At 32.2% G+C, this 13,320-nt stretch overlaps 1 protein-coding gene across 4 annotated transcripts; it reads left to right on the top strand.

The window, feature by feature from the left end:
* The first annotated feature begins 1,496 nt into the window (after positions 1–1,496).
* LOC130640822 (F-box only protein 11-like) lies at positions 1,497–13,140 on the top strand. 4 transcript variants are annotated; one of them, XM_057447385.1, is made up of 15 exons: positions 1,497–2,005; positions 4,663–4,787; positions 4,865–4,937; positions 6,672–6,849; positions 7,049–7,253; positions 7,363–7,477; positions 7,557–7,769; positions 7,851–8,095; positions 8,203–8,420; positions 8,759–9,062; positions 9,243–9,328; positions 9,722–10,077; positions 10,446–10,529; positions 11,958–12,165; positions 12,564–13,140. In XM_057447385.1, the coding sequence occupies exons 1-15, from the start codon at positions 1,927–1,929 to the stop codon at positions 12,823–12,825; spliced, it is 2,751 nt and encodes a 916-aa protein (XP_057303368.1). In that variant the 5' UTR covers positions 1,497–1,926; the 3' UTR covers positions 12,826–13,140. The 4 variants fall into 4 exon arrangements, with proteins under 4 accessions (XP_057303368.1, XP_057303369.1, XP_057303370.1 ...); XM_057447386.1 differs by having other exon boundaries at positions 1,498–2,158; XM_057447387.1 differs by lacking the exons at positions 1,497–2,005; positions 4,663–4,787; positions 4,865–4,937 and adding an exon at positions 5,118–5,515.
* Positions 13,141–13,320: the final 180 nt, after the last annotated feature.

Below are 13,320 nucleotides of genomic sequence, written 5' to 3'. Positions count from 1 at the left end.
TTTATTAGACCAGTTGTAACTTATTGGGTGGAATAAATTTTGGTAACAATAACTTGTTTTTCCGTACGTTACGCCGTTTATTTATTGCACTAACCTTGCTTTGACAACGAAAAATGATTTTTATGTTACAGGATAAAAAGTTGATAATTCTTTTTTAAAAAATTTCTTTGTTTTTGAGGTATTTAGTTCTAAAGATTTTATAATCTGATCTTATAAAATCATAGTTGATGATGCACCTCAGGCTCATTCGTACAATTTTTGGCGCGGATTTGATTTTGCGATAGGGTAAAATGTTTTTTTTTTAGTGTGAATTTAATTTAGCGATGGAGGAAAAAAAATTAAATTTGTTGTGAATTTAATTTGGCAGAGCTCCTTTTTTCACATGTGATTTTTTAAGATTTCTAGGCTAAAAATAGACTGACTGAAATTTTATCAGGGGATAGGGCAGAAAAGACAACCCGTGGTTATCTTAGTTTGAGTGAAAAATAAAATTTTAAAAGAAAGTTTGCTTTAAATCAAATTATCAGACTTAATTTGGCGTAGGTTTGATGATAAAATGATCAGATTTGTAATTATTTGCAGTAAGGCGCTAATTTTGTCGAATCTAATGCGCTGAAATTTATACAAAACTAGTTATCGTAAATTTTTGAATCTTGCGAAAATATACTGCAGGAAAAGCGGAAACAAAATGGCACAATACACAGGGTAAAATAAGCCCGTTTTAACGACAAAATCGCGTGAACTGACATTCTTATATCTTTTGTTTTAAAATTAGGAATAACTTTAAATTTAATAAACACTTATATTTTTTATATCATCATTTTTAATAATTAAAATATGACGTCACAACTCTGCCATTATGGAACTGACCAAATATGATTAAACTCGTAAAAATACCAATAAAACATTCCTCGGAGTGTTTTCATGAAAGTTACTGCTTAGAAAATCAATATAGTAAATAAAAGATGTGTCCAAAATTTTTCTGAAAGATTATCACGTGATAAAAATGTGTATTTTACAAACCAGTTGTGAAAACATAATGACCAAGTATCGGTAAAACTAATAAAAATACCAATAAAACATTACTCGAAGTGTTTTCATAAAAGTTACTGCTTAGAAAACCGATATGTAGGTAAGGATGTGCCCAAAATTTTATGATGATTACTTTTAATTAAGCCATGGCCTGTTCTGCTACTTCCAACATTGGAAAAACTACGGAATCGTGGATAAATTTTGGTTTCCAGGGATTTTTTTGTGTCACGTGCAAAAAGTTAAGCGTCAGTTCAAAGTGGCACGGATTGTTTTTGACACCCTCTCCTGCCGCTTTATACTTTTCGTCTCTCAGATCATTTTTTGTCTTGTTGTAAATAACCAGAGTTTTAGGCTCAAAAAAGTGTATTATCTCTTTCTTGTGAATATGGTGTCAAGTATACTGGTTTTCGTTATATTTTCAAATCAAAAACAACTTGTCTGGTTCCTTTCTAATTCCTAATAGACAGGTACCTTAACCTGGTGAGATTTTATGACAATTAAAGGGAAAAATTGGCGCGTGGACAGGGCATAGAATTATTATTTTGTAAATTAGGTAGCCGAATTCAGATGCGCGCGTGGTCGATTGAAATTATTATAGCAGCGTGTTGTCGTCATAATAAAAGTACTTGCGATATTTTGTTGTCAATGTGCTCAGGTGTTTGTTTCTTTAGATCCTGCTCAATAGCCGTGACCAAACTAATTTCATTGTTTTGATTGGTTTGCTGATCAAATAGTAAATTATGCAAATGAATATGATTGGTCAAAAGATCATAACATTTGTAAACAAAGATGGTCTATCGTAATCGAACAGGACAGCTGAGAAGTGAAGTATAAACAAAAACAACCAGTTTGGCCATACTTCAAAAAGCAGTATTTTTTTTATATTACTATGAAATGTGGGATCGAAGAAATATCGTTGATTTAACAGCATGTCAAATAAAAGACTTAGTGGAGAGAAATCGTTTTAAAAGTGGTATATGGTTTATTTTTTATTTTATTTCAAAGTTTTAATAATTTGTGGCTGCACCAAATGCCAAACCAAACAAAGCTGTCTGAGGTCACATATCTACCTAGCTGGCTTGTTACAATTTAGCTACGTATTTTTTACAACAATACCTAACTAGAGGTAGGCATGAATTAAGTATTTAAGTATGGAATAGGTGACTTTATATGAGCTGACCATGTATATATATCAAATATATAATATTTTGTATTCATGCTTAGTTTGTGTTTGTTTCAACATAATAAGTTTTGATAGTCAATTATATTTGTAAATAATTCGTTTGAAAACACGTTGTAGCACTCAAGAATGCTGTTTTGGTTGTAAAAATATCACCACAATTTTTAACGACCATGTGAAAAATCACTAAATATTATGGCTAATTGAGACCAAAATTAGCTGTTTGAAAAAACTATTTTTATTATTTTTTACCTTTTTTCATCTTTTGCCATTGAGAATGCTGAGCTAAATTCTGAATTACTGAAGCTAAATTCTGAATTAAAGAAGTGCGTTCCTATTGCAGTTACAGCCTATATTATTGACCGTCAAATTAGAGTGGAGGGTATAATTTGACCTTGCAGAATTTATGTGAAAGTACGGAGGGCTGATAAGGTCATACACCATAAAAAGTGTAAGCATTACATTACTGAAAAACCAGCATAGACCCAGATCAATCCCTGAAAAAGGTAATATTTAACTTGATAGTTTGCTAGCTTTAGTTGATAGTTATAACAAGCAACAAAAATACAGATGGCACAAAAAAAAAACACTTAGAGATTCACCACAAAAAACACTCAAAGATTCCTCACGGGTAAAAAATTAGAATAAACTTCCCATGTGGTAGTGAAGTTCTTAAAATAACTTTGATACAATGTACTTATAAAAAACTTATGTATATATAACTTTTTTTACTCCTTCTTCTTCAAGTGCCTTTTTCCAACTGTCCGCATGGTATGGCACAACAAATTGCTTTTCGGGAATGCTCCAGGCAAATTCGGGATAGTGAGGGCGGTTGCAGAGGACAACCACCAATTTAATTCAAAAAGGCACCTTAACTCGCCCCTGTATATGCAGGCGTTTACAGTTTATCAGCACCCTATTCATGATAGCGGGTTGGCTGGGCTACTCGATCTAGTCTAAATCTACTGCACCTTTTATGTTATGGCACATTTGCCTATGTCTGAAGTTAACTTTGTACTTAGAGCAATAAACCAGCAATATTTTCCCAAGAGTAACAAAACTTCCTGCAATGAAAGTGATATTTTTTATCATATGGAATTTTTTAATGCACTTCTTTAATTCTCTGTGCAATGTAATTTTTTATGGCATGAATTTGCAACCGTTCTAAATTTACAAAAAATACTTAATACACACAAAAATTTGAACTACTACCCCACATGAAATGTGAAATGTGCCTTTAGTGTCATTAATTTGTTTTAATAATGAAAAAGACTTCTCGTTCAGTATTTTAAGTGCCATTGCTTGTTATGTGTAAGATTTTTTTATTGGACTTGTTTGAGCAACTGATTACGTGACTGCTGACCAAGTTTAAGTTAAAGGAAACCTGAGGTATAAAATGATATTGGATGTGAGACGCAAACGAGTGTCACTTTGGCAAAAAATTTTATGTCAGTCAATTCACCCATATATTATGTATTCATTAATAAGTTTGAATGCACATTTCTTAACAGGTCTAAAATTACTAATGACAGAAAATGTCAAAGTTTGCTATTACTTAAATATGACGTTATAATTTATTCAGCATAATTAAATCTGAAATTCTTTAAATGTAAATATCTTGATAACGAAAAGAGCTTTTTAAAAAAATTTTAAAGACTTGTTAATCAACTTTTTAAGCTCTATATATAAGTTCAACATCATTTTATACCTCGGGTTCCCTGTAAGAAATAAGCAACTAAAAAGTTAAATATAAAACCAATGACTTGATGCAAATACTTTGGGCGCTAAGGTGGGACTACAACAAGAAATTTTTGCCAACTGGTGACATAATACTTTTACCTGGTTTGGATCAAATAACGATTATACTTGGAAAGAGATTTATCAAAAATGATTTGGATATTTTTTATTTCTAATTCTTGCAGACACATAGTCACATGATGTTCCAGATGGGGTAAAACAAGGACTTTTCATGGTCAAATCTTTACAGTTAAAAAATTAATTAAAAAGAAAATTACAGGAAAATGCACTTTAAAATGTAGCCAATTGGTAAAGAATAAACAGTATTATATACAGTATAAGATATTTTTGAATCATCCAGTCTTGAATTTAAGAAGGATTTACTATATAAACAGCATGCTTACGACATGCTTACCCCAGGTCATAATGGCAGCTGCAATAACAAATAATCTGTATACTGACCCTTGATTGCCTTAAACAGTATCATGTGAAAACTCATCCAAGAGAATCCATGGCAAATAACTGTTGTTCAAAAATTATATTATATTATAATATTATTAGCTTCTGAACTACGATGAAACTATATTGGCTTTTTGTCATCACACTTCTTCACAGTACTGTCATGACAATGTTTATATGAAATATCGTTCAACATCTAATAACTGTTATTACGATCTTCATTAAATTTATTTTCTTTTTGTGATTACTCCTAGAAATGGACATGGAAGTATGTGTAGAGTCAACTTCACCTGCTAGCAAATTTTTTTCTAAAGAATCATCAACTTTATCATTTACTACAGCACATTGCTTCTCATTTACACTTTTAAAGACACAAGAGGTCAGTAAACACTTCTATTTGTATTTAATACTTTTTAATACTTATATTGTTTTTGTACAACACTTCTACTCATTTAGGTCCTTGCTGTTAACTGTAATAAGCTTTACAGTAAACCACCATGTAATGTGAAAGATAATACGTCAAATATAGGTTAGTTCATATTTTAGTAATTTTTTTGAAATAGAATATAAGCCACAAGAAACAAAGTGAATATAGTAAGTCTGTCAAAAATAAACCGTCCTTAAAGATATAAACCTTTTATTCAAACACCTTGTGTGTTGCATGTAAAAAACTTTATGCAGGTGACATATGTGTTTCTCTACTCAAATTGGTATACCTTTTTAGTGTTATGCTTCAGATATGAAATGCATTTTTACAGTTGAATGATTGACTTAATTGCTTTTTTTTCTATGTGATCTAACACAAGGCTGTGATTGTTAACTAAACATCTAGCCTATATAAGTCTATGGCATTAAGTTCAGTGAATTTTCTTACCTGCTTATTGAAAAGCATGCCCAATATGAGTTATGGTGCTGGAGATCAATGAACACCAATTAGTTCTTTAACCAAGGAAATATTTTGTGAATAAATTTAAACTTCAAACTTTTTTATATATAAAAGTTCTTTGTGAAATGCTTGCATAAAAAGCTCATGATAAAGGGGATAAGGGATTGGCAATTATTTATATAAATTGGCCTTCGATATGAAAAAGGGCAGGTTAAGCAGAAGTAAGTAATTTATTTCATCAATCTTTTGTTCGCTTTTTTCTTGACTACAGCAACAAAATACAAGGAGAGTCATTATATGTAAAAATCAATGTGAACTGCAAAATAATAGGATAGATGTAAATGAAACCCAGAGAGGCTTTTTTTTCAGGGACAAAGGAATAAATATTTCTAGGATATAACAAAATACTTGCGTATATAGTTGAACATTGAATTTTTTTTCGAGATGATTTAAACATATCCTTAGCCCTAAATTATACTTAAAATAGTTCTTGAAGGTTTATATATTACAAAAATAAATTTATTAGCTAGTTTGGTGTTATACTTGAAGAAAGCACAAATAAATTACATGAAAGTTTATATATGTTAAGGATGTTGTTTGTTTCAGCTTATGAAATAAATTCTTGTTAGGCATATTGAGACTAAGCTAAGAAAACAATATTGCTCTAAAAATAAAAATAAAATAATTTCACTTTTTGAAGCTTTACATTGTTTCTATAGTGTGAGCTAATACTAAAATCACAATGATATTATGAATTTGAAAATTTAAATGGTTTTAAAATTTTACAGCATTTTATTTCTTTATGCTGTTCTCTTGTGATATTCTTTTCCCTGTTATTCAAAACAGTTTTTATACAGATGAAAGTGTCAAAAAGTTCTATTTCTACCTGAAACATATGGCTGTTGGTAAACATCTACAAAGCAACTTGATTTTATATTATACATTTAAAATAAGTATATAGTTTTTTATACTAGTCTTCAGTTTGACTATTTATTTATTTATGCTTAGAAGAATGAGGAAAAAGAAGAATTTTTCTTCATACGTTTTATAAAAATTTCATACTGTATGTTTTCTACAATACACAAAGTGAAGGAACAGTTGTGTATGTGAAACAGGACCTGTATTCTGCATACAACACTGGGTGTCATACCTGTATACAGCATACTAACTTCTGAATGTAATCATGGCTCAAATGATGATGGTGCTAAAAATGTTTCAAAATGGTGGGAACTTTAAAAAAATAGATTATTTAAGTTGTGTGTATTTTGTAAGATGAATCATCCAATAATCTTTTGTAAGAATTTAGTTTATTATTTTTTGGTCAATTTTTTTTTTTACTATTTTAAATATATAGCTAGATACTTAATTTATTTTCAGATTCAATTACACAGTCAAAGTCTTTGGTTAAACCCAAGGATTCAACTGGCTATATGCAAAGACTTATACCAGATGAAGTGCTATTAAAAATTTGTTCATTTTCTGCTGCTAAAGATCTCGCTCATCTGGCATGCACATGTAAACGTTTACAAGAATTGTGTCGCGATGAATCATTATGGTATGTAGAAGTTAACCAAAGTTTTTATACAGTAAATTATTAAAATTCTTTAAGAAGACAAATGTTAAAGCTTGAATTAAAAATATGCATCACCATGTATAGGCCCTGCACCAGATTTTGTGTTTTGCAACATATTTTTATCATGCTTCTTCCTTACAATATATTTTTTTTGTAAAAATATTTATTTTTTTATTCTTAGGAAGAGGTTATATCACTTATCATATCAACTTGAATATCCTTTACAAAAATCCCCTACAAATAATTTATATGAACTAGTTAATATAATTAGTGGCCCTGGTAGGCCAGAGATTTCTTGGAGAAAATACTATCCTCTTCTCAATAAAGCTGAACATGTTTGTCAAGATGAAAGGCTGGTACTTTGCTTGCAAAATTTAGGACGAAAGGTACAGTTTATTAGAAAGTAGTAGTACTCGGTAGCTTCGAGGCCTGTGGAAATAAGAATATTTGCATGTTTATGGTTAATGGGTGATCCAATAAGTGTTTTCTTTACAGTGTTATCAATCCATACAAGAAGCTGTGGACAATTCAAGTGGGCTTGTTATCATTCATTCAGGAACTTACAAGGAAAGTTTGGAAATTAATAAACCCGTTACCTTACTTGGTGCAGGTAAACATAGCTTTCTAGTTGTGTAAAGTTGCAAATCATATTTTGTCAAAAGTGTGAAGTAATATTTTTATTTTTTTAGGAGTACCAGGTGGTAAACATGAAGTTCATCTCACACATACCAATGAAACAATAATGAAATTTTCTCAAGGTGGTTCGAAAAGTCATATTGCCTTTGTAAGGTTCTCAGTACAACGAACTGAGCCAAATACTTCAGCAAGATGTAACTGTATCGAAATTTGTAATGATAGCTCACCAACTATTCAAGATTGTCACATCACATCAAAAAGCAGCTGTAAGATGCGTTAGATTATAAAATAATTACTTAAATATGTCAAAAAAATGGGAGTTCTAAATTATTCACTTGTTACTTTAGGTGCTGCAGCAGTGCACATTCATGGTGCTGGAAGTTCGCCAAAAATTTTGCGCTGTAAAATAACTGAATGTGAAAATGTGGGTCTGTTTATCAGCGAAGGTGCCCAAGGTACCTATGAAGACAATGACATATGCGCGAATAGACTAGCAGGTATCTGGGTGAAGTCAGGGGCAAATCCAATTATGAAAAGAAATGAAGTTCATCATGGGAAAGATGCAGGATTTTTTATCTTTGATGGCGGAATGGTAAGCAGTGTTTATCTGAATGGTTTTTTTTATTGTTGTTACTTGTCAATGTCATTTGCTGCTGTTCGTCCTAACTCAATTTAAAATGTCTTGGTATCTATATTTAGGGTTATTACGAAGAAAATGATGTCCATAGTAATAGAATTGCAGGAATCGAAGTTCGTTCTGGAGCGAACCCAACTGTTGTTCGATGTCACATCCATCATGGCTTTACCGGTGGTATCTATGTTCACGACGATGGACGAGGGGAATTTATGTGCAATCGAATTCATACTAACACTTTTGCTGGTGTGTGGGTTACATCGGGGAGTAACCCAACAATTAAGTAAGTCTATTCCTTGATACCCAAGTTAGTAAAACTATTGGTTTTGATTAAACTTACTGCATTTCATTAAGTTAAAGACGGCCTTTAAGCCGAATCTTCACTGGACGATATTCGGGACGATTTTTGTGATGAAAAGTAGAAACCAATTTAACTTTTCGTCGTGGCAAAAATTGCGACCAATCAAATTCGAGTATTGATGACGATTGTCGTAAAAATCGTCCCGTGGAGATTCGTATTTAGACACCCAGGTGATATTCCGCAAGTCAGCATATTTTTCTTAGCTGTGCCCTGATAGTGTATTTTTCTTGCCTTACAAGCATTATGTTTTCCTCTTATAGAGATAACGAAATATATCATGGCCAACAAGGTGGAATTTACGTATTCGGTGACGGTCGTGGTTTAGTTGAAAACAACGACATTCACGGCAATGCTTTGGCTGGCATACAAATTCGTTCAAACAGTAATCCAATTGTTCGTAAGAATAGAATCCATCATGGTTTACATGGTGGCATATACATTCATGAAGGTGGAATGGGACTTATTGAAGATAATGAAATCTATGCAAACACTCTAGCTGGGATATGGATAACCACAGGAAGTGCGCCAATTTTAAGACACAATCGCATACACAGTGGAAAACAGGTACAATTATATCTCATAAAATTATTTTTAGTTGACTAACCATTAGCGACTAACCGTCAAAAAAGTAACCGTACCATTAGTCAATCTCCATTGTTTCCATTGTAACTCAAATGACTTGTATATGATATACTATTGAAGTTAGTTTTAATAAAGATATTATATCTTCTTTATACTGTATAGGTCGGAGTGTATTTTTATGATAAAGGTTGTGGTACCCTGGAGAATAATGAAATTTACAACCATAAATATTCAGGAATTCAAATAAGGTATGTAGTTTATATTTGTTGGCAACCTTGTTGATTTCAATAGGGTGGAAAGCAGTGTGTGCATTCATGTAGAACATCTTTCTTAACTGAACCTTACAGCTGATTGATGTACGTCCGCGTTGAAATATCTGGAATAGCTTAATTCATGAAATTTTCGCGCATCTTTTTTTAGCGTTCATTTAATTTTCGCGCTCTGAGATTAAGCGCACGCTTGATTTTTGCGAACTTCTTACCGATAATTATAAAAAAGGAACTTCGTGAACACAATGTACCGCTCAATTTTGAATTTAAGTGTTGATAAAATCTTTTAAATTTGCGCACAACTAATTTTGTGCACTTGTGTTCGATTCGAACACAAGTCTAAAGACTATTTTTTTTAATTTCATTTTCCAGAAGTGGCAGTAATCCTGTCATACGCCAAAACAAGATTTGGGGCGGTAAGAATGGCGGTGTTTTAATTTATAATGGTGGACAAGGTATATTGGAGGACAACGAAATATTTGATAACGCTATGGCTGGTGTATGGATTAAAACTGAAAGTAATCCAATATTGCGACGTAATAAAATCCACGATGGACACGAAGGAGGAGTGTGTATTTTTAACAATGGAAAAGGTTTGCTAGAGGAAAATGATATATTTAGAAACTCACTCACAGGTGTTTTAATAAGTACTTCAAGTATGCCGGTGCTTCGGAGAAATCGTATCTTTGAAGGAGGAGCTGCTGGCATCGAAATAACGAACGGAGCAGGTAAGGATGTGCAATGTTTCTTCTGCTTTATGTTACACCCATTTTATAAAAAAAATATTCTGACACTCCATCCCAAACATTGTTTAGGTGCTTAGGAAATATGGCCAAAAAAATTAAAATTGTAAGATTATACGGGGTAGATTGTTTATTTTTAAAGCATTTATTTTATTTATACCAGTTATACTATTATTTATCATTTTTTCGTTTTACTTGTTTAAAATTTTGGCAGTGATTGTCTAAATTTGCCATTGTTTTAATAAAATAAGTTATTATGTCGCCCACTAAAATTTTTATCTTTGGGTTGTCGACACCTCTTTTTATAAAGTTTAACAGGTTTATTCAAATTTCATTCTTAATTTTCTTTATAGGAGGCATCTTCGAACGCAATGAAGTGTTCAACAATCGTTTTGATGGGATATGTCTTGCAACTGGTGTTAATCCCAAGATGTTAGGTGAGTTATAAAAATTTCCTTAACAGAGGCGAATAAACCGTACCATTTTTCTTTAATTTGCCGCAACTTTGACAAAAAAATTAGTAAAGATGGATATATTTGTGGTCGCGTTCAAAAATTAAACACTTAATTGTGAAATCGCTTTGTACCAAAATGTGGTTTACACTGTCGTTCATATCACATAATTATGAGTAAAAGCTGGGACATAGGTCCATTTTGGTACCTAATTCTTTTTTTTATTGTACTTCAAAGTGTGGGCAGATTTTGCGGTCGACATGGCATGCGGTTGACACCACCAAGCCCTAAAAAAGTTTCATTTTCTTTAAAATTATGATACGTATTGGTGTTTTGATGGAAATGGCTGGCTAGCCATCAGAGTATAACAAAATGGGCAAATGTTGCGGCTGCCACGCAATTTCGAGTAAATTGGTTTACATTATTTCAAATACTATAATTAAAAAATGTTATCTCATTTTTTTTGAAATTATTCTGAAAGTGAAGAGTTCTTTTTAAACTGCTATTGGAATTGATTTTAGCAAATCTTGATTATTGGTTAAAATTTAAAATCACACTGCAAATAAATAACCCGCTGCCATGCATGGGTAATATATATCTTGTGATAATTTCACTTGATCATTTTCGGCACCCGTTTGTTTTAAACTGTATTTAAAAATAACCTCGTGGTTATTCTTAAACACCCTTCAACTTTATCAACAATACCACCACCAGAAAATATGAAGCAATATGCCAGTGTAGAATAGTAAGAATGAATGTAAAGACACGTAGAGAGAGTGATTGTAACTTGTAATAACAAACTGGTTTTTATTTCTTTGTTGTTCACCGCCATGTGTTGTTAGGCGTAAAAAATAACCCTTTTTAATAATAACTTTAAATATTTATTGTGACATCGACTACATAAAAGTGTTATGAATAGGTACCAAACACGTGTCCTGTTACTTTATTTACAAACATTCATTTTCATTTTTTTTTTATACAAATCTGCAGCTTGCTTTACATTTTCTGCTGGTGTTATTACTGCAAAAGATAAAACGTGTTTAAGAATAACAATGAGGTTTTTTTAAACGCACTCTGAGTAAAGTAATAATAGAATAATCTCACCATAATCTCACCATCCGATATCTTTTTTATATGGATGAAATTAAAGCAATTCCAAACTTATGATTTTACTCTTCCATTACCGCAGCCTGCAAATAAGGCATCTTTTAGCGTAAAGTCGTACCGACAAAATGAAACTTTAGGGTCGTACGGGTAGATACATACAATCGCTTAGTAATCCAGTAGATTTGGAAATAAAAAAATCTGGAATTTATACATATATGAGTAGCTACTCCCATATTTCGCGAACGATTTCGCCAAATCCGCACCATTTGAAAATATTAATTATATGTTAATGTTAATTTTTTTTAGACAATAATTGCCATGACAACAAAAGAGCACTTAGCGAGGCGATTGAAGCTGGCAAATGTTTGTATCAAGTTTCTGGGAGTGTGTGCTATCCTATGCATGATTTCTATCGATGTATAACGTGTTCCTCAACCGAAAATTTCGCCATTTGTGTAAACTGCATCAAGAATTGTCATGGAGGCCACGACGTTGAATTTGTCCGACATGACAGGTTTGTCAGCTTTTAAGATTCGTCTGTCATGCTTTAAGATTCGTCTGCCGTTTTTTTTTATTGTTGTTTGGTTAGTTTTCGAAACTTTATTTAGATATTATGTTTCAACGTGGCACTAGTAAAAAATTAACCTGTGGCTTATTAAAAAGTATTTATACAAGAATTTATACAAGAATTCTAAAAGCCCTTAAGAAATGAAAAATTTGCTGCAAACGGCTGTACATCAACTTTTTTATACGCAACTTTAGCCAAGGCTCATATTTCTTTTTTGTTGTTTTGTTTTTTGAATAGTTTGCGTCTAAAAATTGGTGCTTATAAAAAACCTATTCTTCTTTCAATTGTTCTTTGTAGATTTAATATTTTTCCACAGAATAAATCAAAGTTTATTGTTTATTTAGATTCTTTTGCGACTGTGGAGCAGGTACGACCTCAAATCCTTGCAAGCTCACTTCGTCAAACGACACGATTGGACAAATAACAAAATCCAAATCGCCACGCGCGGGCCGTTCTCCTCGCGCGCCCAAAAGGCGTGGCGGGACGTTACGATGTAGTCGATCTAGAACGCGAAACCAGAGGAGGTTAGAACAAATGGAAGAAGAGGAGGAGCAGAGACAACAACACAATATGGAAGTAGAAACCTCGCCTACTAGGTCACTATAGTTTATTGTGACATTACTTTTTATATTGAGCCAAGTGAAATTTTAAACCAGTGCGAGGTCCATGTTAGCACTATCCAGGAGTGAAAAGCGGTTTTCCTTCAGTGCGCATGCTTGAAAGTCACAAAAAAATTCGGCACTCACGGGTAACCGAAATTAAATGCAACCAGAAGTGAAACATGTAAACACAGTCGTACTTTTTACTGCGGTGTCCAATTATACTTCGCCTTAATTTCACTTTGGTTTCGTGTAAACGGCCTCTTAGCCGTATTATATATGCGCTTTGTTTCAAAATTCTCTCTTTTAATTTTTTCCAAAATTTTTCACGTTAGAAAGAGTTATTGGGGAGCTCGATTCAGATTCGTACATAAAAAATTTCTTTAAGGGATTATTATAATTATATATATATATAAAAATAATAGACAAATTTTAATTTATACAATTAATTTATTTTTACGCATATTTAAATTATTTTGACACGCCAACCTTGTTACCAGGC

This window comes from Hydractinia symbiolongicarpus, chromosome 4, assembly GCF_029227915.1.
Source record: "Hydractinia symbiolongicarpus strain clone_291-10 chromosome 4, HSymV2.1, whole genome shotgun sequence".
Classification (NCBI taxonomy): Eukaryota; Metazoa; Cnidaria; class Hydrozoa; order Anthoathecata; family Hydractiniidae; genus Hydractinia; species Hydractinia symbiolongicarpus.
The sequence above is the reverse complement of the archived record's forward strand: the minus strand, read 5'-3'. Positions and strand labels throughout refer to the sequence as shown.